Genomic DNA, 25,538 nt, shown 5'->3' with positions numbered 1-25,538 from the left:
ATGCTTTGTAATAAGAGAACAATGGTTATACATTGGTATCTCTCTGGCTGCTGCAATAACAGTAAAAACAAAGGATAAGAAGATACAAACAAAACATCCAGTTTCACATGGGTATAATGTCTGATGTGATTTAGGCTTTAACAATGGGTTTTTATACCTCCTACTTTCTCTGAATCCTCAGACTAGGAGCAGGGAGAGCCAGGCTGTAATCCATCCTGAGCCATGGAAGCTCACTTGGTGACTTTGGGCCAGTCTCATTCCCTCAAAGGCCAAACTACTTCACAGGTTTACTATTGTGGGGGGCAGATAGGGGAAGGGAGCACTATGTATGCAACTTTATATCCTGTAGAGAAGGCAGGATATAAGTCTAATAAATATTTAAGTTAGCATGCTAATACCGCCATGTGGGAAAGACCTTTTCCCCATTATGGAAGCTCAACAGATGACAATGCTGGTAGGACAGATGTGGATGTTCCATTTGTAAGCCAGGCTGTAACATCAATCATGACTTCTTCTCAACCATGCTTTTAACTAATTAAACCCTGGAATATTTACTTGGAGAACACTCTTGAAATGCACAGGCTTCTGGGATGTTATAACCAAAAAGGCACTCTTTCAGAGCAATTTTATGCAGGTTGACTCAGAAGGGAATCCTAACACTATTCCCAGGTAAGTATGTAAACATGTGAAGCTTTAATGAATATGTGATTAACTGAGAACTGTGTATGGCAGGGATAGCTGACATGATGCCCTATAACACCCACAATTACTGCCATTATCCATGCTGGCCTGGGATGATGGGAACTGAAGTCCAAGTATCTGAAGGACACTTGGCTGCCTATCCTTGCTGAGTTCCTCCATTCATTCAATCACTCCGATAAACAGTGACAGATCAGTGATTTCATAGTAGCTAAATACATGAGTAAAGTTTTAACCCAGATGTGCATCTCAAATATCCCTCTTCCAAACATATTACATGACCACTAATCCAGTTCCAGGTCTGTTGCAAAAAAACAGAATCAAAGGATTAGAGTTTTCTGTGCCTCATTACTACCATCTAGTGATTATCCAGATTTATGTAGCCCTCATCAGCTCAATCTAATGAAAACCTTTCTGAATACAACTGAGTGTTTAAATGGTCCCATACTTCAGATTCCACATTATCATACCGACACCAGTAGGAGAGGCTATTTGTATTCCTGAGAACAGATTGATATAGCTACCTGCAAGAAAAATGTGGTTTATGTACCCACAAAAAAAAAGTTGTACTTCAACACAGACCACAATCTTTATATAAAGTGGCAATAAGTTTTGCCTCTCCACTCCAACACGTAAGAATACCCTCCAATTTCCAAATTAACATGAAAGGGAGATAGAAGACAGAAAGCTTAAAATCAAGGAGACATGAATATGCAGTATAGACAGAGGTACCTGTAAAATAGGAAGCAACCAACAGAAAACCTGTATGTTATCTTCTTTGGCATGAAATGCTGGTTGCTTATTCCATGAATGACAGCAACATTGAAAAGCACCCAAAAATGAAACAGGAGGAAGGCAAGGCAAGTTTTTGGAAACCAATTTTCTCATTCTGGTTTGTTAACAAATTTCATGTTAGAGCTCATGAAGTCCTAGGGGGCTTGCCAATAATTTATAAAGCCTTGTACAAATGTCTAAACACAAACTCTATGTTTTAGACTACAGTTGGAAACACCTGAATTTCATGCCGTTTCTTCTCATCTGTTTCATTTAAAACATTCTTAGAGCGCCTTTCAATGAAAGGTTTCCAAGATATTTACAAAAAAAGAATGTTTCCATTTTTTGTACCTCTAGAGGAACCATGAAGAAAACACATTGCATCCACCAGAGTTATAATCTTTGATTTCTGCTGTATGGGCAATGAGCAGATGGGGGATAAATAATACAATGCCCTCAAACAGACAAACAAACAAACAAACATATAAATAACCTAACCCAAAACAAGATTACCTGACATTTATTACAGCCAGCCAGAATTTCCCAAAGATATGTACTTACTCTGTGCAGATTTTGTTTTGTTTGTAAAACTTGTGCTTCGCAGCAAAGAGTCGTGAAATATACTTGGCATTTTCAAGGTCATCCTTTAAAAGCAGAAAAAGGTGGGAGGGAGAGAACAGGGAGAAGGAGGGAAAGAACAACACTGAATTGCGTTGGGACAAGCATAACAAAGAATTATGTAACACTGACCATGTTCCTCTAAAATATTTAGTAAGGAGAATGCTTTGCAGAAATATATATATGCAAAAAAATCCCATGTTAACAGCATTCAAGTTATTGTGGATCAGGGATACTAGTGCAATCTTGCCATACCATCTGGTTCAAAGACTGGGCTAAAGGATAAATAAGGCTGTTGCATTATTAAACTTAAGCAGGTCTTTGCCAGTTCTGTGTTTGCATGGGAGGTAGGCTGAGAATCCAATGTAACTGGCTTAAAGTTTTCCAAAGGCAGAGCAGTATGAAAATGCATAAAGAAGTTTATCTGAACTGGGAAGTTTATACATTGGGGAAGTCAGGTTCAATCAGCCAGTAGCCACTGGCCAGCTAAGTTTGGCCAGGTCTGACCAGCTGATGGTCACTGCTCAATGGGAGGCTTCTAACAGACAGCTGGCACTGCCCACTTCAGCCCTCATCTCCATTCATTTACTGACAGTCAGCTGCCCAGACCAAAGTCCGCACTTCAATTAGTAAATACATGACTAATTTTGGATTACAGTTTTGGTGCAAAATTCAGTTTAAAAGGCCTTTTGAAATAGAAGGGGTGGGAATGCATATAGAAATGCCACTATTATCATTATTTTATACTCCAAAAAATCATGAACTCCCAAGCTGTTAAGCCAAACACAAGGGAGGAGAGGGTTTAACTGAGTGGTCGCCACATTTTTCAAACTTTATTTGGTAGAGTTAGTACAATGCCAACCTAGCCAATTTGCATTGCAGCCTCTATCCAAAGGTAAATTGGCTCAACAAGACAACGTGACTTATTCAATCTAGCTACACCTGGTTAATATCCCTGGGAAGAAGGCTACTGCCCTCTGTCAAATAGAATAGCTAGGTGACCTAAACATTCATCAGAATGAAATGGAAATTCCCATTTGAGTGGCACATCTCTCTCTGAAGAAGAACCAACAAGATGCTTTGCTTTGCTTCTGTGGAACCATCAGTCTACTGAAAAGGAAGTTCTATAGTACAGGTAGTCCTTGACTTATGACCACAATTGGGACCAGAACTTCCATCGCTAAGGGATGCAGTCATTAAGTGAGTCACGCCCAATTTTACTACCTTTTTTGCTGTGGTCATTAAGCCAATCCAGCTTCCCCCATTGACTTTGCTTGTCAGAAGCCCCCTGGGAAGGTTCTAAATCGCAATCACATGATCTCGGGACACTGCAACCATCATAAATACATGCTGGTTGCCGAGTGCCTGAATTTTTATCATGTGACTGCAGCAACACTACAATGGTCATATCTGCATGGGCTGGTTGTAAGTCACTTTTTTCAGCACCATCACAATTTCAAACAGTCAATAAACTAATGGTCATAAGTCAAGGACTACTTGTAACCTAGTTAGCTGAAAGAAGCCACATTTCCTGGTCTTCTTTAGCTCCAGAAGTTTTATTGCAATCTATCACTGCGCTCAGAATACCCCACTTTTATCATTATTATTTTAAGATTCTGAGGTTGATCTATAATTTGCCTACCGTATGAAACAGCACAGTTTCTTCTTTGTTAACCAGTTCCACAACAATCGAAGACTTGTTGTGTGTTATATTTCCAATATCATTCCACCTGCGGCAAAACAGCTCTGATTAAAACAGATAATGCCACTGCAAAGAACTTTTCATTTGGCTATCCATTATACACACACAAACACACATGCACATGGAGTTTTTATCCTCCTCTCTCTCAATTTGCCTTGCTGTTGTTTTGAAATTATTTTAATGTTCATTTTCCCTTTGTAGAGAAATTGCCTCATCTCACACACTTATCCAATATACAAGAGCTACTACTTTCCAGAATTCCCATCCACCATAGGCTAAGAGGAGTGATTTGGGGGAAATGAGTGCTGTAAGTATTTAAGTAAAGAACGTTGATATAAGCTACATGTTCAGAATTCTTATATTTGTTTTATTACAAGAAAAATATTCATAAATCATTTAGGCTAAATCAAATTGCTGTACATGTAATTGAATGGCTTTACTGCATGTACAGTGTAATCACATATCCTGATCCTCTCAGAAGCAAAAGACAAATACAAATGTTGTTTCACTTTGCTACAGATCAAGGTGTTTTGATGTTCTGTTAGACTTCTTGAAGGAGAAAATAACTGAAGGACAAAGGAAACATTAATAAGATCTTATTTATTCATTTTTAAAGGTTATCTTTTTTCTCTGTGTGTAAACTATGACTAATAACAAGCTAACAATATCCAAAGAACAGCAATACAAGGTCAGCAGCAGCATTATGATCAGCAAAGTACTTTGGATTCTCATTGATTTCAGTGGGTGAAACGTAAACCTTAATATGTAAGAATCCTATTGGATCAGATAAATGGGCCATCTAGTCAAGCATGCTGCTTGCCCTGTATATCTTGACAGCATTAAGCAGAGTATAAGGGCAATTAATCTTCTCTCCATGGTTGCTCCCTACTGAAATCAATGAAAAGTTTCAAATGCATTTTGATCCAGTTTTAGGTGGATCAAATGCAAAATCCCTTCATCTTACTTTTACCTGTAGTTCACTGTGGGTCTTCCCATTGGGTTCTTTAGGAAAATCCCCATGCAGAAGATTCCAAGATGCAAGTCATTTCCTTGATTGTCCTGCCCAGAAAGTTAAATATATATACATATAGATAGATAGATAGATAGATAGATAGATAGATAGATAGATAGATAGATAGATAGATATAGATATATATCAAAGTAATTTTAGCCCAAATTCTGACTTCTGAAAATGTGAAGATTCCAATCTATGGTTAAAACAGCTACACAATTCCAGCTCTTAACAGTCACTTGGATCAGATATTTCTTGGCTAGATATGCCTCATAATGCTGGCAAAACAAATCAGTGAGAGAAGTCCTGGCCTTATATGTCGTGTTAAAAATAAGTCTGGAAAGGTGCTTGCTTCTTTCTTTTAAAAGCACTCAAAAAACATTGCTGGGGCTATGGTGCATCAGAGGCCATATTAGTAAAAGGATTATTGGTGAAGCTTGAATGATCTCAAATCATTATTTTTTTTTCTCATCCCCCCCCCCCCGCCCAATATATTTAATTAGCCCATGCTCCTAAGTCTTGGCATCCCTCCCACTGGTCTTGTGTAGCTCTGCAAAGCCACTTGCTTCAGCACTTCCATAAATGTCTGTTCCTAATCACAGTGACACCAAAACGATGAAATATACGTCATGACTTCCCAATGTAAGTGCCACTCTTTTTCACTTACGACACAACATGTACAAAAGGGGTGGAGCTGCTATTGTGATATAAGTTTTGTCCCTTGCCCCCTTCCCCCTTCCTGGGTTCTTGCCAAACATAATTCATGTGAAGCAGAATACAAACTTTGTTACAGAATTTACTTGATAGAGAACAGAATTTTAAACACCCTATACCCCTTTCATTTTGGTCAGTTGTCTAAAAGTTGAATGTGGAATGTAGACAGAGGTGTTAATTTCTATCTTTCACTGCAAAAAGTCATTAACTTTGATGCAGACTGTCACAAGATCCAAAGCGCAGGAGCTAGCCAAATTGTTTATTTACTTCTATCCCTCCAGGCTATTTTGAGAATTGTCCTGATTCTTTCTATCAGCTGTAGCAGAGGCAGGATTGATCTTGAGCTGGGATGTGCCTTAGGGCAGAAATGGAATTGCCCATGGCACATAAAGCTATGGCACAGTTCCACAGCCAACACAAGGGGGGGGGGGTATTTCCTAAAGCTACAAAATGCAATACTTTGAATTATTCTGCATGCACGCAATAATTATCATGGCTACTGGGTAAAAATGTGTGAAGTATCAAAGGAAAAAAAATCATATTAAGAGGAAGATTAAAAGGAAAAAAAGTATAAAAGGAAGATACTGATTGAATTTTTTTAAAAAAACATACAAGAACATTAATTTTATGTTCTTTGTTTCTACTTCATGGCATCCCTCTTTCAAAATGATTGATTTAAACAACATACTGAAATACGCAACTCTAGAAGCTGCCCCACTGAACTGCCAAAGGAAACCCAGGGGTTGTCAAGCCAAACTTCTGTAGCACACACAAACACACACACGCAACAGGTCTTTTCTTTTGTGCAGCTGAAAAGTGTACAGTTGTAATGAAGGGATTGTAGGTCAGTGCAGAGCTGTGCATTTTAAGGTTCCAGGCTCAAGGCCTCAATTCATGGGTGTCTGAAGCAAGGAACAAAGGAGGGCAGGTGATATCACATGTGTCATGATATCCTCACACAAATGATGTACCATGACCAGTCAACAAAATCAAAAGAACAAGAAGAGAGAGAAGCTCACTTGAAGCTGGTCATTCGAATACAGATTAGACTCAACTCAGCCGAGCTGAGATTCAGGTAAGAGCATTGGACTGGCCCAGTTTACGACTGCAGAAGAACCCAATGGAAGTACTGCAACTGTAGATATTTTGAATATTCCTTTTTTTTTTTTTTTTTTAAGGGCCAAAATAATGAGCTAAAATAAAGGCTGCCAATAGTGATTGATAGGAAGAAAAATTTAAAATGTTGCTGGTTTTCTGTTTGTGAACATTATTAGGACAGCGAGATGCAAAAGAGAATGGGACTCCTGCTTTATTAAGAGTAATGTAGAAAATGCATGACCAGCTGGGCTTCCCTCTTCTTTTTAATGGTTAAAAGTGTAGAAGCCCCCTCCTTTTTGGCATCTGGCCTTAAACGTGAAATGAATCTGGAACCTCCCCCATGTAGTCTAAAGAGGTACAACTCATTCTACTCTCTACCACTTAACACCTCATGGTGCTGTATTTGTAAACCAGATCTGACATGTAATCTGGAGCTTGCATTTGATTTACTACCTTGTAGATGGAACAGTTTATGCTTCGCTGTGCAAAAAGCATTTGCTAAAATGCCACAACTCCATTTTAGTGACATTTCCATGCACATTTCCATAAGGGTTTTTAGCATTTTGGAAAATTCAGTGAACTCTTTTTGGCCTCTTAGTCTATAGTTAAGAACCTCTGCTTTAAACCCTATCTCTGAGTCTGCACCTCCTTCCTCCTAGTCCTACATTTGTACTTTGTTCATGTTAAGACAGCTGTTTCAGTTCTAGCCTTTGATTACCAGAAAACATAAGACATGTTGTTTTCTACTTTAAAAACGAATAATAAGGGTATTTTTCATACCTGCCCTTTGCTGCTGACCTTTGCCCTGTGGTGCCACAGAGGCAGCTGGATGAAGAACAAGGTGAAGGTCAGCTGGGGTCAGTGGGGGGTGGCGGAGTGGCAGGGTGGAGGGGGTAGGCAGCGGCTGCAGAGTGCTGTGCAGCCAGAAGGGCAAAGATGGGGGGGGAGAGATAGGCAGGTGAGGGAGTTGAAGCGAAGGCAAGCATGACAGGGCAGGAGAAGCATGATGTCTTCACCTAACGACTGCAACTGGGACTACCGGAACTGCCATCGCTAAGTGGTGTACTCACATGATGTTTCGCCTAACGACCATTTTGCTTAGCAACAGAAATTCCGGTCCCAATTAGGGTTGTTAAACGAGGACTACCTGTATGACTCTTCCTCTCACAATTCCCTCCAGGAACACAGAAGGAACTCTTGCTGAGGCCCACATGTGACCCAAGGGCTGCATATTATCCACCTTGCTTTAATATATTCCATTACATTGCCTCTTCTGTATTTTAATGTAAAAATGGTGATACAATTTCAGGGCCATCCCTCACTTCAATAGGACATATGTCCTGGTAAATTGCAGAGAACTGTAAACAATAATAAATTTTGGTAATAAAAAATAATAAGCAACGCTTTTTTAAAATGATGTGCCTAGTATTCTGTATCAAAGGCATCTCCAAACTACATTTATAACACACACTTAAACTAATGTTACTGAAAAAAGAAACCAAAGGATAGATGACTGGAAAGAGACACTGGAGACTAACAATTGAAAAGGACCACACACACACTTCCCCAGCATTTAAGGCTAAAAGAAATCCCTGGATTACTGAGAGGACTGTAAAAACCCTTCTGGATTGTATCTAGCCCCATCTTCCTTAACCTGTAATTAGAGAACTTCAATTCCCATCATCTCCAGCCAACAGGAGAGTTAAAATCCCACATATCTGGACAGCACAAGAGTGGAGAAAACTGAGCCATCCCATCATCTTACAGACCACAGTGGGCAAAGAGGCTGCATAACATGAAACCAGTAGTTCTCTCTCACTTTTGATATTCCACAATGCATTACTTCTTAAGAAAAATCCACATTTATCTATTTATGAATGTATAAATGGCTTCAGTCAAGACTACTCTAAGGAGCATACAAAAGCAATATCCACTGCCAAAGCAACAGTAATAGTAACATACAATAATATACAGTAACAGAATGCAATATAAAACATTATAACTAAGATAATATTCAGGACAGTGAAAGCTTTACAGCATTCAAGTCGCAAAGACTTTCCAGAACAGCCATGTTTTTATAAGCTTCTGGAAGGCCAGACAAGATGTTCCCCAAGAGAACATTATCATTATCTTATTTATTTCATTTAAATTTCATTCCTTCTCTAAAACAGGTTACATGGTAAGAGTAGGTGTCTTCTATCATTTTATCTTAACCACCACCTTGTGATAGAGGTCACACTGAGAGAGCACTTGATCCAAAATCACCCTCTGAGTCCCATCACTGAAAGATGATTTCAATCTGAATTTCCCTGGACAAAGTCTGGTACCTTAATCACAACAACACATTAGTTCTCAGAGGTAATAGCTGAGACTGGCTGCAGCAGGATGGATCCCAAGCCCCAAACACTGAACAGATAAAAGCTTTTTTCCCAAATTAGCTTCCTCCTCCTCCTCCTCCTCCTCCTCCTCCTCCTCCTCCTCCTCCTCCTCCTCCTCCTCCTCCAACATCTGATACATCCAAGTGGCTTTAAAAAATGGAAGCAGCAGCATTACTGGAATGGGTAACATTTATCTATTCAGATGTTTTTCCTTCACCAATACAGTATGATCATTGCTCTCTTGGAAATTAATTCACATTTCCTTTCTATCCCCTTACCTTCACAGGAAAACTTTCCTGCCCAAATCCATCTAGTCGTTCCACTTCCCTGATGTAAAGCAATTCTGCTTCTGCTGCAGAAAGGCTGCTGTAAATAAAATTAAAAGCAATATCATACAGGATTATTGAGAAGGCCAAATATTGTAACATACTCTTTGCTTGGTTTTATTTGTTTGTTTGTTTGTTTGTTTATTTAATCAATTCACATGGCTGCTCATCTTGCAAGGGCAACTGTGACCAGCTAACATTAAAAAAAAATCTTTTATAATATAAAAAGAACATAATAAAAAACACATAATAGTTACTGAGGACAACACAATAATCATCCAATTATATTGAATAATTACAATATTCATGTGTCTTCTGTCCATCAACTTATCCAAATACGAAACAGAAGCTAAATATGAGCAAAATCAAAGGAAATATTATAATGGTGCAGATACATGCCACCCAGTTTCTAGATGTCTTTGTGTTAACTTCTATTTCTGATTAAGCTAGAGAGGTATTTCATAGCTTCACTCATAGCTAGAGTGTAGTATCTGCCATTCATTCAGCAAATAGCTTTAGGCAGACTATCACTTCTTAACCCCAACACCCCTCAATAATACAAGGACAAAAATATGGACCTCTCTTATAATCAGTGGAGTGTTTGCATGAAAATTGTTCTTCTAAAAAAAAAGTTCAGAAATATTCAGCAAAAACAGTGCCTTCATATCACAGTAAAATTAATAAATGTTTGCTCCAAAGTGGCCAGACAGATGCCTTTGAGAAACCTACAAGAAGGGCACAGAGAAACTGTGTACCCTCACTGTTTGTCCCCTGAAGCTTTTTCAAGTTTCATTTAACTAACATTCACTGCCATGGAACAGACATTCTTTCCTGAGACATGGAGTTCCATGTAATATAAAGCTACTGCACAAATTAGGAAAAACAGCTTATTATAAGAAATAGTCTATCAGCTGAATAGACTTCACAAGTTTGCATACTGACAGCAATGTACATATTAATAGTTTGCGGACCAAACCTATGATTTTTGTGTTCCTGGGCTACTTTCTGAATCAATTCCTCCAAAATTGCTTCATTTTGAATCAAATCCTGCAAAATAAATAACAAACAATGTTTATTATGAATAAAGAATGGAATTCAAAGAATCAAGCCTTTAATTTGGTTTTATTTATTTATTTAGTCAATTTGTATGCCACCTCAATCACCGAGTGATTCTAAGTGGGGTTAAAATATCAAGAAAATAACAGTTAAAAACAAAGAAAAACAGAATCACTAAAAGAGTATATGGTGCACATTGGGGAGGATAACAACACACACTATTCCTCACAAAACGATCATGATGGAACAGAGCCCTCTATCCTATCGAGGTCTTTACAGAAGCCCAATAGAGTAAGGACCATATTGATCTCAGGGAGCACACTGTTCCACAGGGCTGCTACTGAGAAGGCATGTCTCCTAGGACTCATGAGGTTAAAGTGCTTTACAGCTGGGACCTGGCACACCAACTCTTTCAGATCTTACAGGTTGGACGGAAACAACAGGACAAAGGCAGTCCCGTAAGTACCCAGGATCCAAACCATAAAGGGCTTTATAAGTGACAATGAATACCCAGAATTGCACCCAGAAGCCCACCAGAGTCAATGCAATTCAAAGAGCAGTGGTATTATGTGGACAAAATGAGAAAGGTCAATAACTGCTCATGTGGCTGCATTTTGAACCAGTTGTAGTTTCCAAGTAGTCTTCAAGGACAGTCCCATGTGGAGCACATTGCAAAAGTCCAAGCAAGAGGTGACTAGGGCACAAGTGACTGTGAGAAAGGCCTCTCAGTCTAGGAAGGGATGTAACTGGGATACAAGATAATCTATGTAAAAATTTTCCTGGCCATGGCTGCCACCTGCTCATTGAGCAGGAGTTACAAGTCCAGGAGGACCACCAATTTACATAAGAGTTCTGTCTGGGACAGTGCCATCCTATCAAAAATTAAAGATGGCAAACAGCTATGATTAACAGGTCCTTAAAACGAAAGCCACTCTGTTTTGCCAAGATTAAGAGTAAGCTTGTATTTCCCCATTCAGACTCTTATAGCCTCCATGGAATAGGACAAAATCTCCACAGCATCATTTATTCAGCTTGGGGTTGAGATGAAAAGCTGGGTGTCATCTGCATATTGATACTGACTTTGTTCCAGTAGATGACCTTGCCCAGCAGCCTCTAGTAGATGTTGAATAGGAGTGGTGGGTATGCCAAGTTTATCAAGATAAAGTTTATCTTCATTTCTGTGATGAAACAAAGAGCTTCAGGTTTTAAGGAAACTTTACTGCAATCAATTATTGGCTTGTGCAGCAATGATAGCTGTCTTTCATTTGCCCCCAAGAAACAAAAGACAACTAAAAGTTACATTCTCTAACACAAAGTTACATTAAATCAAACACTCTAGTGAGCCAGGATCAACTCGGGAATGATAGAAGAGTGAAGAAAATACTGGAAAGTTAGGAAGGAAAAACTTAAACAGTTCAAACAGGCCTACAAACTAAGTGAGCGATCTTGAACTGTATCACTTGAACTGTTGCAAAGGGCGTAAAGTTCTACCTTGTACAAAGTCCTGAAGATAAACCCTCCTTTTCTGATCAACTTTTCCAGCATACCAACAAAAAATCTCCCATCCCACAAATAGGAAAGTAAGGCACGTGACGTTTAGCCATACATTTGGAAGCCATCTGACTTAAAATACTAACTTTATCAAAAACAAACTCTAAAGCAGTGTTTTTCAAACTTGTCAACTTTAAGATGTGTGGACTTCAACTCCCAGAATTCCCCAGCCAGCCATGCTAGCTGGGGAATTCTGGGAGTTGAAGTCCACACATCTTAAAGTTGACAAGTTTGAAAAATGCTGCTCCAAAGTGTGAAAATCAGGAAAAGGAAGAAGGAAACCAATGTGCTTCAAAACCAGCACTCTTAAGCAAGCCATGTTTGTTGCAAGGGAACCAACAACTGCTGTCCCAAGGCATTAACCATTTTACTGGGAAAACAGGAAATTGATTTATGTCAACTCAGACAATTGGTCCAATTAGCTCGGTAGATCTGCACCAGTCTTGTCCAACCTGGCATGCTCTAGTATGACAAGGAATCCCGTAAGATGTAGTCCTAACCATCCAAAATATACCAGGTTGCGGAATGCTAATTTCTCCAGGATTTTGGTTTTCCTTGGCTGTACTTGGAGAAGGCATGAACTTGCCAGGTTATAAAAATTCCTCCTGAGCACAGAAATAATTTGTTTCTAAAACTAAATATATCCTATAGCAAAAAAGCACAGAAAATTAGAACAGCTTTTTAATACTGAAAAATAAGTTCCTTTTTTTATTTGCCACCCACTTAGGACAGCTTAGTACTATGTGATCAAAAGTACTGCAACCCATGTTATTTGAAGGGTGTCGTACATATAATACATACATGTTTGTAATCTCATCACTGAGAAATATACACCTAGTTTTTAAACATGGTCTACGTATGCCATATGTACAATTGCTGGGTGGAATGAATGATACAAATGGAATCTACACAGGCGTCTTTCTTTTTCTTTCTTTCTTTCTTTCTTTCTTTCTTTCTTTCTTTCTTTCTTTCTTTCTTTCTTTCTCTCTCTCTCTCTCTCTCTCTCTCTCTCTCTCTTTCTCTCTTTCTCTCTCTCTCTCTCTTTTAGTAATTACTGTGGATGGAATGCCCCATGGGTGTGTATTTATACTTAAACCAAATGCCTGACTTCTTGTTCACTGGGGCCTCCCTGTAATATTTGTTCCTGACACTGAAAAATGTGAAAGAGTGCTAATGAAAAATGGCACTGTACGTGCCTGTACACAGCTACACACCTGTGAGGCGTTCTGTGTACATAGCTTCGTTCTTTTTACTGCTGAAGAAATGTTGTTTCACACATACTGCAGCAGCACAAGATCAAACACAATACAAGTGCACAATACAACACAAGCAAATGTCACCAGCCTTGAAACACACTGTAATATTGTGCCCACTCAGTGGACTTGCTATTAATTAATTAATTAATGAAAATAGTCCTTATAGGTATTTAATGTACTACAGCGATAGAAGGGTGAAGAAGAGACTGGAAAGTTAGGGAGGAGAAATTTAAACAGCCCTACAAACTAACTGAGCAATCTTGAACTGCATCACGCTCTTCCTCGTACGAAGTCCTGAAGATAAACCCAGCTTTTCTGATCAACCTTTTAAGCATGTCAACAGAAAATCTCCCACCCCACAAATAGGAAAGTAAGGCACCTGACGTTTAGCCATAAATTTGGAAGCCATCTGACTTAAAATACCATCAGTGGGTGGATATTGCTAAAGAACAAGGCTAGCTAAAGCTACTGATTAGAGCAGGATGGATTAGCTACTTGATTGATCGTCAGCAAGTACAAACAGCATCATTTTAGCTTCAGAAGATACCCATGAGTTTGCTGACATTGAGAGATTTACTTCAAATACTAGATGTGATAGACTGATTACATCCACTATCTGTTTCAGAGTACAGACCCACATTAAAGGCTAATATTCAGGTTTGGGCACCCATCCATTGCATGACAAGCAAGTCACTTTTTTTTTTTTTTTTAAGATTCACAACCATTCTACAAAGTATGTTCCACATCCTCCTGAACTTCTCCAGAGGTGGATACAGAGGTTTCAACAAATTGTGTAAGAATTATCTTAAGGAAAATGGTAGATTCCTTTCAGAGGAATGTTTGCTCACCCTTATTTTTCATCTCCTACAAACAGTTCTCTGAAGGATGAGCTCTACATTTCAAAGAAGAGCTGTTTATTATCATTGGTGTAAATCACTGACTTGAAATGACTGAAAGCTGCTATGAGGATGCATTTCTGTAGTGGGTTTTTGTTTTACACTGGAAAACCAATGGCCCAAATTTTGACAAAGCAACAATATACTGAAATGTAGTGCATATCCATGTAAATGTTAAAAAATGCAGCAATTTCCATGCAGTGTTTTTTTTCATGCAGGCCACACAATGGCTCACTTTCACCTTTGTCTTGATGGCTAAGTATACTTGATTGCTTACAGCGAAGTATGCGTATAAAGAAGTATGCATTTTTTCTTCTGAAATTATTTATATGGAAATAGGAATGATTTTGGCAAAGAGACAGCAGCACTGTACTCAAAGCTAAGAGGCTTGACTTTTCATTTTCAGCCACGACCCTGGAAACACTCTCTGTGCTTGCATAGCCACAAACAACAAAAGAAAAGTCCCTGTTGCCGATAATGATTACTTTTTAAAAAACAACTGAATACCCATAGAGATGCAGGGAGATTTTCAAGTAGAGACATAATTATAATGGATTAGACTTCTAATTAATTTAATTCTCCCTCCCCCGCCTGTAATTCATTTAAGAAAGAAACAGCTCCAGCAGTACCTCATGCTGGCTGCGAAGTCTTGAGAACTGCAAGCCACAACACTCCTGGTGGGCACAAGTCAGGGAAGCCTATTATACATGTTAAGAGGGCAAGGTGGAATACATAACATTCCCTATGCCTACTATAACAGCGCTGTGTGATGGGCAGGCTCACAGAGAGTGATTGGCTCAAAGTCACCAAGTGAACTTCTGTGAGTAACAGTGGATTAGAATCTGGGTCTCCCCAGTACTAGTCCAGCACCTTAACCATTATGCCTCACTGGCTCTCAATTTATAACACACCTTTCCTCCAGAACCTCAAGAAAGCATACTTAAGTCCCTCTTCCCAGTGACTATGAATTGAGTCATCCAACTAGTTGACACAGTTATGGGTGGTCTTCAACAACTTCATCACTGCACTACATTGGCTCCCTCAACATGAAAACTGAGATTCCTTCATTTGCACCACATTTAAGTTTAATCTGATTTCTAATTTCTGTTATATGTAGCATTACCTTTAACATTTAATTTTTAAAATATTTTAAAACTTTAAAAATGTTTTATGTAGCATAACTTTCTCCAAAAGACATTAAAGCACCTATGTAAAGTAACTATTATTAAAGTAATAATCTTGGTGGAGGCATTACTGATACCATTTCATGAAGACAGGACAACTGAAGAATGAAAGTCTTTGAAATTAGAAGGGGATGGCTTGAGATTGGAATACTTTCTTGCCTTTTCCACTCACTTTTGACCCACCTGACTTAAATATTTCAGAAGAACCTGCTTGTGATCCTGTCCTTTCATGAGATAAGGTGGATGATTACAGGAATGCCTTCTCTGGGGGAGTGCCTACACTCCAGAATAGCCTTCCTCCTGAAATCTGATCTGCCCCTCTGCTTTCTATAACTTATTAAAAATGGAGTTACTCAGACAGCCTTGGAGGGTTGAGTTGTGCCATCCGACTGTCTTTAATCTTCTTACTGTGGCTATTTTATTGTACTTTTATCCATATATGCGAACTGCCAACTGCAGTCTCTTTTGATTGCAGTGGAATACAAATTCAATAAATAAATACATGAAGAGGGGATGGGGGAAGGTGGGGGGGGGTTAACTCACCATTGGAAACAAAACATACTGCCGGAGATCATGAGATTCAAAATGAGGGCAGTCTCCAAAGCCAACTGGATGGGAAAAGGAAAGAAAGAGAAATGAGAAACTAATTGCTTCAGCTTTTACTGCATATGAAACTCTCCTTCTTAAAAAGTTTTTCAAAGGCTTAACATGGGGGAAGCAGAGGTGTTCAATATTCAGGCCAAAATCCTGGAATATGAAGAAAGAAAACTGTTTGTCTCACCTAAAAGAATGGTCATGACATCATGGGGCTTGTATTCATCTTTTGGCTGGAAGTGGGTTTAGATTTTTCAAATGGAAAGGGGGGATAAACATTCATACTTGAATTCCTTCTTTTTCACATTTTCCATTATTAATATATAAGAGTTATGGGGATTCCTTTTGATATTTTACACTATTCTTATGTAAGATCTATGGGAATGCTACTCATATTGCCTTCTCTTAGGAAAGTGAGAAGGGGTATAAAATAAAATTCAGACTACAGAATTGTTTTCCCACTCATATCAACCACTGTCTGTACCTTTTAGAATATATGCAGGTTTTTTCCCCCTTCTGGGAAAACAGTGTAGGAATTTGAATTTCAGATTCTGTATATCCTGATTGTCTTTTCAGATCAGACATTTTTATGACTCTTGCATATACAAGAAATGAAAATAATTTAATTCAGCCCTTTATAACTTATGGCTAGCCACCAGATACAGTGGGGCAAAAAAGTATTTAGTCAGCCACCAATTGTGCAAGTTCTCCCACTTAAAAAGATGAGAGAGGCCTGTAATTTTCATCATAGGTATACCTCAACTATGAGAGACAAAATGGGGGAAAAAATCCAGAAAATCACATTGTCTGATTTTTAAAGAATTTATTTGCAAATCATGGTGGAAAATAAGTATTTGGTCAATATCAAAAGTTCATCCCAATACTTTGTTATATATCCTTTGTTGGCAATTGTTTTCTGTAAGTCTTCACAAGGTTTTCACACACTGTTGCTGGTATTTTGGCCCATTCCTCCATGCAGATCTCCTCTAGAGCAGTGATGTTTTGGGGCTGTCGCTGGGCAACACGGACTTTCAACTCCCTCCAAAGTTTTTCCAAGGGGTTGAGATCTGGAGACTGGCTAGGCCACTCCAGGACCTTGAAATGCTTCTTACGAAGCCACTCCTTAGTTGCCCAGGCGGTGTGTTCGGGATCATTGTCATGCTGAAAGACCCAGCCACGTTTCATCTTCAATGCCCTTGCTGATGGAAGGAGGTGTTCACTCAAAATCTCACGATACATGGCCCCATTCATTCTTTTCTTTACACGGATCAGTCGTCCTAGTCCCTTTGCAGAAAAACAGCCCCAAAGCATGATGTTTCCACCCCCATGCTTCACAGTAGGTATGGTGTTCTTTGGATGCAACTCAGCATTCTCTCTCCTCCAAACACGACAAGTTGAGTTGAGACCAAAACATTCTACTTTGGTTTCATCTGACCATATGACATTCTCCCAATCCTCTTCTGGATCATCCAAATGCTCTCTAGCAAACTTCAGACGGGCCCGGACATGTACTGGCTTAAGCAGGGGGACACATCTGGCACTGCAGGATTTGAGTCCCTGGCAGCATAGTGTGTTACTGATGGTAGCCTTTGTTACTTTGGTCCCAGCTCTCTGCAGGTCATTCACTAGGTCCCCCCATGTGGTTCTGGGATTTTTGCTCACCGTTCTTGTGATCATTTTGACCCCACAGGGTGAGATCTTGCGTGGAGCCCCAGATCGAGGGAGATAATTAGTGGTCTTGCATGTCTTCCATTTTCTAATTATTGCTCCCACAGTTGATGTCTTCACACCAAGCTGCTTGCCTATTGGAGATTCAGTCTTCCCAGCCTGGTGCAGGTCTACAATTTTGTTTCTGGTGTCCTTCGACATCTCTTTGGTCTTGGCCATAGTGGAGTTTGGAGTGTGACTGTTTGAGGTTGTGGACAGGGGTCTTTTATACTGACAACAAGGTCAAACAGGTGCCATTACTACAGGTAACGAGTGGAGGACAGAGGAGCCTCTTAAAGAAGTAGTTACAGGTCTGTGAGAGCCAGACATCTTGCTTGTTTGTAGGTGACCAAATACTTATTTTCCACCATGATTTGCAAATAAATTCTTTAAAAATCAGACAATGTGATTTTCTGGATTTTTTCCCCCATTTTGTCTCTCATAGTTGAGGTATACCTATGATGAAAATTACAGGCCTCTCTCATCTTTTTAAGTGGGAGAACTTGCACAATTGGTGGCTGACTAAATAGTTTTTTTCCCCACTGTAATCCTCATATATATAGGCCAAGCAAAGCAGCAGTCAGAACCAAAACAAAATAAAACAAAAATATTGGGATTCATTTGTTTCTAGTGGGGTTCTATACATGGTTAGTCATCTGCCTGCTTAGTCAGTGACATTCTATATGCCCATAAAAATAATTAAGCCAAAAGTAAACAAAGTTCAGTGCATTAATTAGGTGTGTGCTTCTCCTGATTAAAATAAGAAGAGTAGAAAGAGAAAAAATTATCCAATACAACTGAATTTGTGAGAAATTCAACATAGATTTCTCTCCTGGATCTTCCTCAAAATATTTACCTTTCTCAAAATTTTGGAAACACAGCCATCCTGCTTTAAAAGTGGGTTCAATATATTCATGAGTATCAGTGTCTGCTTCTCATGAAAACCATACATGCCGGAGAGGACCAAAATGAGAGAGCTATTCTTTTCAGCTCTCTTACATTGTCGCACGTTTTTCAGAGGCACATGACTGGATAAAGTAGGGAAACAGAGTGCTGGACTATGTGATTGTTATCTGAACCAGAATAGGTCTTCTCAAGTTCTCATAATAACTTTAACAGCTTATACTGTCTAAATAAACTCTCCTCTGTAGAAGTTCTTCAGAAGCGCTACAGACTGTTTGAAATCCAATTACAATCCTGTGGTAACAGAAATAATTTCCACTATATACTAATGGAAGGACATATGCTTACACTAGAAGGTTTCCAGTTGTTCCAGAGGAGAGGACAAAATGGGCAAAAGTGAGAAGGGTAGAAAAAGAAAGTCTCACTATGTTAGTGGAAGTCCTCTCACTGGCCAATGGATTTCACCCTATATTTCATTCAACACTGAATGAAACTCCTGTAAAGGATTTTCTTTGTTTCATACAAGTTTTGGAATTGCAGAAAGAGAGTGCTTCTTAAAAGTCTATAATATTTTTTGTGAAAAATTCTCCATTTATCTCTTTTTAAAATGCTTCATGCTAAAGAGAGAGAGGGAAATGCCCAAGACCGTTTATTTTATTTCATTTGAATCAAAGTCTGCCAAAAAGGTATTCAATACTGGAAATTCCCCTTATAAATTATTCCAGTTAAAATATTCCTACAAACCCTTAAGGACAATTTGACATTTTTACTGGATGCTATTTCATTTTGTTTTGCATCATAAATGTACATTTTATATAAAAAACAATAAATACAAACTTGTTGAATATAGTAAGATAGTATGTATACCAACAATAAAAATGGAAGAGTACTAAAGAAAAACATTTAGGAATTTTCTGTATCACCTATCAGTCAAGAATAAAAGCTCAAAGTTAAAAATGTGAGCATATGGATTTCTGATGCTCATATCATTCCGATAATAAAGGCATATTTCATTTCAATTCATAATCAAGCTTTCACAGATATGACTTGAGAAAACATAGAGCTAGTTTAGTTGATACATGGAACAATGATTACTCCTGTGATAAGCTGTAGTTAACTTTAGAGATGCAAACATCCTCTCCTATTTTACACTAAACATTCATTTATGACTTTGATATAATTACCCACAATGTTCAAAAGTCAGTGAATTAGCTTAAAATTCTGGTGAACAAGTCACAATCAGAAACCATTTTGTTCCAGATTTATTCTCCTTAACTATAGTTTAAGCAATCTATAACTTTCCAAGTTTGATGTCATGGGTAACTATAATTAGTTTTCCTCTAGTGTGCTAAAAGGGGGAGGGGAGTTTGCAAGCCTGAGCTTTATTAATCTAGTAGGAAACTAGACTGTTGTTATACTATGTTTGTAAAACCCATTGCTTAAATACATTATACTTGCAGAAATCCACTGCTTAAATATATAACGTATGAAAAATGGTAAAAGCAGAACAGAAGATTTTATAACTACAGTGATGCATGACTAGCCTTCTTTTTAACTCACCTTCTAATGCTGCAATGCTGGAGGAAAAGACATGAACCATGAATTCAAGCTTTATCCCATTTATTTCTAACCCTGATCCACTATCCAGTTTCTAATGCAGTTCACTAATAAATTTGGATGGGCATCCCAATTATGGGACTAGAACTAATGCAATCATCTGCATGCTATGTTAGGATATTTCAAGTTTTCAAACTCAAATACACCCTACCCTAACCTTTCAGTATGGGGTTCAGTCTCAGCCTCTTGCAAGAATCCTAAAAATTTCCACTTCAGTATGAGGAGAAAAGGGCAATTCATTTCAGGAACTATTGCCATGGAATGCCACTACTGTTTCCAAAATATACAGTATAAAGCTTTTAAGAATGTATATCAGTGTCAATATTCTCCCTACGGGGTTGCCATCTCCAGTTTAACAGGAATTTACTGTTGTGGTTAAATAAGCAGGTGAGGTGGGAAAGAATGGGCAGGTGTGCTCACTGTACCTTGAGCTGCCAATGTAGCTTGAACCGCCAGCGCAGCTAACCTTATCCCTTGTTCAAATGAAGATCGCAATCGTCCATCAATAACATCTTTTTTCACTTGTAGGTAATACTGGTACCTGCAAACAAGAGACAGAGCAGAATGAAACTGACAGCATCCAAACGATTTTTGTTCTCAATAGGTTATAAGTATTGGTAGGGCTGGTCTGTTCTGTATAAGTAAAGGGAATATTAAGAGGTGATGTTTATGCCTAAACCATGGAGGCATTCAATTCTGCATAAGTATGCAAGGATGGCTATTTCACCGTGATAAAAAAAATTCTTATTTTTTTTTTTTTTAATGGCATATCTGCATGGAAGCACTGAAAGGGCTTGAGCAATGCCATCTCTTAACTTCGGCGAACATGTATCCTGGTATTGACTTAGTTTTCCTTCCACTTATGTCACACTCAAACAGTAGCATCAGAAATTAAAAGCAAAACTGGGCATTTTGATAACCAAGTAATTATTGAAAAGCATTTGTTAGACGTTAAAGTATTTCCTTGTGTGAGCAATGTAATATCTAGAAAACAGTTAGGAAGACTGAATTGCTTATGTCCTTGATTATAACTGAAACAGAAAGTATCTGCCTTTACAATACTGTATCTATATTTTGCAATTTTTTTGTTAATATTGGGATGAACCTGTGATCATCTACATCAAGATGTTACTTTGCATATGCAAAAACCAACAGAAAGGTCTATAAAAAGTAAAGTCTGCATGTATAAAGTATGCAAATTGTTTTCAATTTCAAACCAAATAAAGTATTACATTTCAAAAGTGTTCTTTTCCCATCACCTTCAGTCTCAAGAATATATTGAGTTAAGTGGGAGAAACTTCATTAAAATTAATGAATTTTATTTTTATTTTCCATTTATTTTAATAAAATTAATGGAATTTATTTTTGAGTAGACATGAATAGGTTTGCACTGTTGATCAATAACTCAACTGGAGTGATTAAAATGTTTCATTTTTTAAAGAAAGCATTGTTGATTAATTAGGCAACTTTTAAAATAACCCACTTTTTTAATTAGTTGAAGGCATTAGTTTTGCAGGCTTCTAGCTCAGCTGATACACCCTAACACAGAGGTTCACAACTTAAGGACTCCCAAAACTTTAGGTGTGACCCCAGAGCCCTCCTGAAAATTGCAATTTTTAATATAAAAGGGGGAATATATGAGAGTTACAAATTCAGTTTAGTTTTTGTACTAGTTACAGCCACTTTCTAGGATGCTGTTACTTGCATATCACCCAAAGGCTAAGGACACCCTCCGTCTAAAAAAAAAAGCATACTCTCCTATTAATTTTATTTAATTCAATTTAGACACCATACAACTCCAACTGATTCTGGGCAGTTCACAAAGAAAAACTTAAAAACCAGCACAAACCAAACCCAAGATGGGATCCAGGCACAATATACAGACAGAAATTCCTCCCTAAGAATTTCACTCTGTTCCCAATTTTAATACTGCAGTTTTAAGTACATTATGTTGCATCAGAAAAAGATACCATTCAGATGCTAGCCAAATTAGCCTTTGCCACTTTTTTTTTGCATATTTTGCACAATTGTGCCACAACAAGAGCACAATTCCACAAACCCCCGTTCTGAACATTGAACATGACTAAGGTGGACATAACAGCATAATACACCAAGATGTATTACAATAATCATTGGAATGTTTGACCACATTTTTGACAAAGTAATTTCTTATTATAAGATGAACGTAACTTGACAACTGGAAACTCTACTGAAAAACAGCTTTTTGTTCCTTGTTGTAAAATCCAAAGTCATCCTATACCAGTGTTGTCCAAACTTGGCCACTTTAAGATGAGTGGACTTCAACTCCCAGAATTGCCCAGCCAGCATGGCTGGCTGGGGAATTCTGGGAGTTGAAGTCCACTCATCTTAAAGTGGCCAAGTTTGGACAACACTGTCCTATACAATCTCTGAAAGAGACGTTCAAGCATCGGCCACTAGACAGCACTAAAGCTCCAACAAGCCCTGCTTCTCCAGGTTGCAGCAACCGCAGCATTATCATGAAGAAACCACTTCAAATCATCACTGTGCACTGAAAGAGAAATCCTGGGTGCTTTCACAGAATGAGAGCATTTCCCAGATATTTTAAAGGCTTTTGAAGAGTGTCCACGTGACAGTGCCTGAAAAGAAAAACACCACCAAACAGCATCTACAAACCCACTTGTTTTGGGATGGGAGAACGATGCCAGGTTTAAAAATCATGCTAAGTTATAGAATGCTTTACTGTGGTTTATTGAACGAACCACCACTGGGTATGTTAGGCAAAACCACAAAATCTGGCTTACAAACCTAACTGGCTGGGTTGCACAGGATGCTCGTACGCTTACAGGGTCATGGCATTCTGGACTCGATAAGAAAAAGGAACCGATTCAAGGCAAAGCTTTCCAGCTAGGCAGGGATTTGAACCCAAGTCCAGGACTCTTGCCTTCTGTACTACACAAGCTTCATGGAGCTTCCTTGGCTGTGTTACTTTTGTTTTTTCCTGAGTAGAATATGCCTGTTTTTATTATCAATAACATGACCGCAGATCACCGATCTCATTTCACGGGATGTATATGGGAGTGGAAGACAAGTCTCAACAAAGGCATAATTACAAGATGGTTATTTCCCTTCAGCAGAAAACATGAGTTGTAACCTTATGCATTATCAGATGCATATCACTGTATTTACAGTCAAATGACAGGACTGTACTAGAGAGGCAGAAGAAGGCAAACCATTTATCTAAGGCAATTCGGTGCCGCAAGGCTGAACCAGCCCAAATCAGAACTTCAGCGAGATCTTTCATTCCCACTGTTTGTTTTCCCCCAAAATGAGCCTGGACGAGGAATGAATGGTTTTGCTGCTTACCAGCAGAATCCCCATGTAACGCCAAGACACCACACAAAGAAACCATAGAGGCGCATTACAGATTGGTACAAAACTCAAGATAAAACTCAACCCAGAAGTAACGCAGAGGGAGTTCTGCATGCTAAAGAAGATTCCTTGAGATTTGAGACAAAAAAGCCACTTCAAAGATGAGAAAAAGATCAATTAAAAAAAAACACACACACAGCAAAGTTTTCTGAGTTAGCATCCAAACAGAACACGAATTTCAAGGTTTTCACTGCTATCATATTACTGGGCTTTCTTTATGACAAAAGCAGATGGACTGATTGGCAGAATTCATTCTAATCCTCCATTTAAATTGCAAGCAGAACCAAAGAGGTGGAGAAGAGCAGGAAAGGCTTCCTAGGAATCATAAATGATATACAAGTAGTCCCCAGTTTAAGAATGAGTTCCGTTCCCAAGGTCTGTCCTCAAGTCAAATTTGTACATAAGCCAAAACAATATTATTGTATAATACTGCATAAGTAGTATTGTGCAATTAACTCAAATCATTGTGTATTTAACTTGAATTTTGCTACAATAGGCTCCGTTCTTAACTATGGGTCATCCTTAGGCTGGGTATTCTTAACCCGGGGACTACCTGTAGATCAGTGTTTCTCAACCTTGGCAACTTTAAGATGTGTGGACTTCAATTCCCAGAATTCTTAAACCTGCCAAGACTGAGATTCACTGATAGCACATATTTGGGAGTAAGTCCCATTCAATTCACTGAAGTTACTTCTGAATAGAAATAGATAGCAGCCTTTGCCACACTAGCAAGGAGTGCTGGTAATTCAGCACTACCTGAAAAGCCACTGGTTTCTGATCCTTGATGCCCAGGATTGCGTTAAGGGGAGGCCAGGGCAGACACAAAAGGAAGCTTAGAAATTTACTAAGATCAATGTTATTTCACTGATTTTTTCCTGAATTAAGAAACCAAGGCAAAGGATGAAGTTTTAGAGTTTTATTTCCTCCCAACTCAATCAAGAAGGTTAGAAAAGCAGATGTAACAAATGCAGTCATATGTTTGGCAATTTAGATACCATGGAACCTAGGAACAAATTTCAGCGTACAACTAAAGGCCCCAGCAGGAATCATTGCTGTGCTTGAATAACAATAACAATAACAACAATGCTTGGCATTCTGCAATGTTGCTAGCTATGCCTCATTGGTGTATTGCATGAAATGAGTTCATTTGTTTGTTTGTTCATTCATTCAATTTGTATGGCCGCCCAGTTCGACAAGTGACTCTAGGCAGCGAACAAATGATGGCTGACCCCCACAACCAATAGTGTATAAGTATTCCCTCCCAGAAGTGCCTCCTTTAACTAGACGTGGCTCATTCATGTAAATAATGTCTAAATATGGCCACCACTGTGGGAAATTATTATTATTTAAATTTATTGGCTGCCCAACTCGTGGACTTTGATCAGCAGCACCCAACCAATTGGGAGAGTGGCACATAATCCCCTCAAGCTGATCAAACCAGTCCTGCTGTGTGTGTAAGAGAAAACACAGAGGAAAGAAGCAGAGATATCTGGCTGAACTCACAATGAGGTCATATTTGTCACTAAGTCCTTGCACAAACCATGCAAATTAGGTCCTTAAATTACAGAATGTGTGTCATTTGCACAATAATGTCATGACATCAGTTCTTTCTGCCCCCTATTATGGATGCCCATGGAAAGGAGCACTGCCTCTCCTACTTACTCCTGATAGGAACAGTCTTCCTGCCAGAGCCGTCTAGTTTCCACTGACGTCAAATACTGAAGAAAATTATATTCCTTCTTAACTCCAGAAGATCATTCCCTTTGGGATAGAGTTTGTTCGGCTTCTTATGGGCACTTCATGCCACATAGGCTGGGTTCACACAATGTTCTGAACCAGAAAGTAGTTGACCTTGTTTTTGCCCAGCATGTTGAGCAAGCCTAGTCTATATGGTTACATCTTGGTTCTCTTTTGTGAACCAAGATAATTAGGTTAATTTGGCAAATTATAGTTCCCTTAACCACAAGCAAGCATGTCATGCAAACTTACCCCTGTCACTATCTTCCCCCTTTGAATAGATGGACTTTGTGTAGTAGGCTACA

General features: G+C 38.7%; 1 protein-coding gene across 3 annotated transcripts in view; it reads right to left on the bottom strand.

The window, feature by feature from the left end:
* PTPN14 (protein tyrosine phosphatase non-receptor type 14) overlaps nt 1-25,538 on the bottom strand; it is a 161,378-nt gene that overhangs the window by 53,495 nt on the left and 82,345 nt on the right. For 2 of the 3 annotated variants that reach the window (XM_088146732.1, XM_088146725.1), the window contains exons 4-10: nt 20,511-20,626; nt 15,808-15,872; nt 10,298-10,368; nt 9,274-9,361; nt 4,764-4,852; nt 3,734-3,821; nt 2,035-2,117 (exon numbers count right to left, since the gene is read on the bottom strand). In XM_088146732.1, coding sequence (XP_088002858.1) covers nt 2,035-2,117; nt 3,734-3,821; nt 4,764-4,852; nt 9,274-9,361; nt 10,298-10,368; nt 15,808-15,872; nt 20,511-20,626 — 600 coding nt within the window. The remainder of the gene's footprint in view (nt 1-2,034; nt 2,118-3,733; nt 3,822-4,763; nt 4,853-9,273; nt 9,362-10,297; nt 10,369-15,807; nt 15,873-20,510; nt 20,627-25,538) is intronic. The other variant, XM_088146728.1, reaches the window with a different exon arrangement.

This window comes from Python bivittatus, unplaced genomic scaffold (assembly GCF_059951505.1).
Source record: "Python bivittatus isolate LINGU-HERP-01145 unplaced genomic scaffold, Pbiv_v1 ctg000020_np1212, whole genome shotgun sequence".
NCBI classification, from domain to species: Eukaryota; Metazoa; Chordata; class Lepidosauria; order Squamata; family Pythonidae; genus Python; species Python bivittatus.
This window is presented reverse-complemented; position numbering and strand designations above follow the sequence as displayed.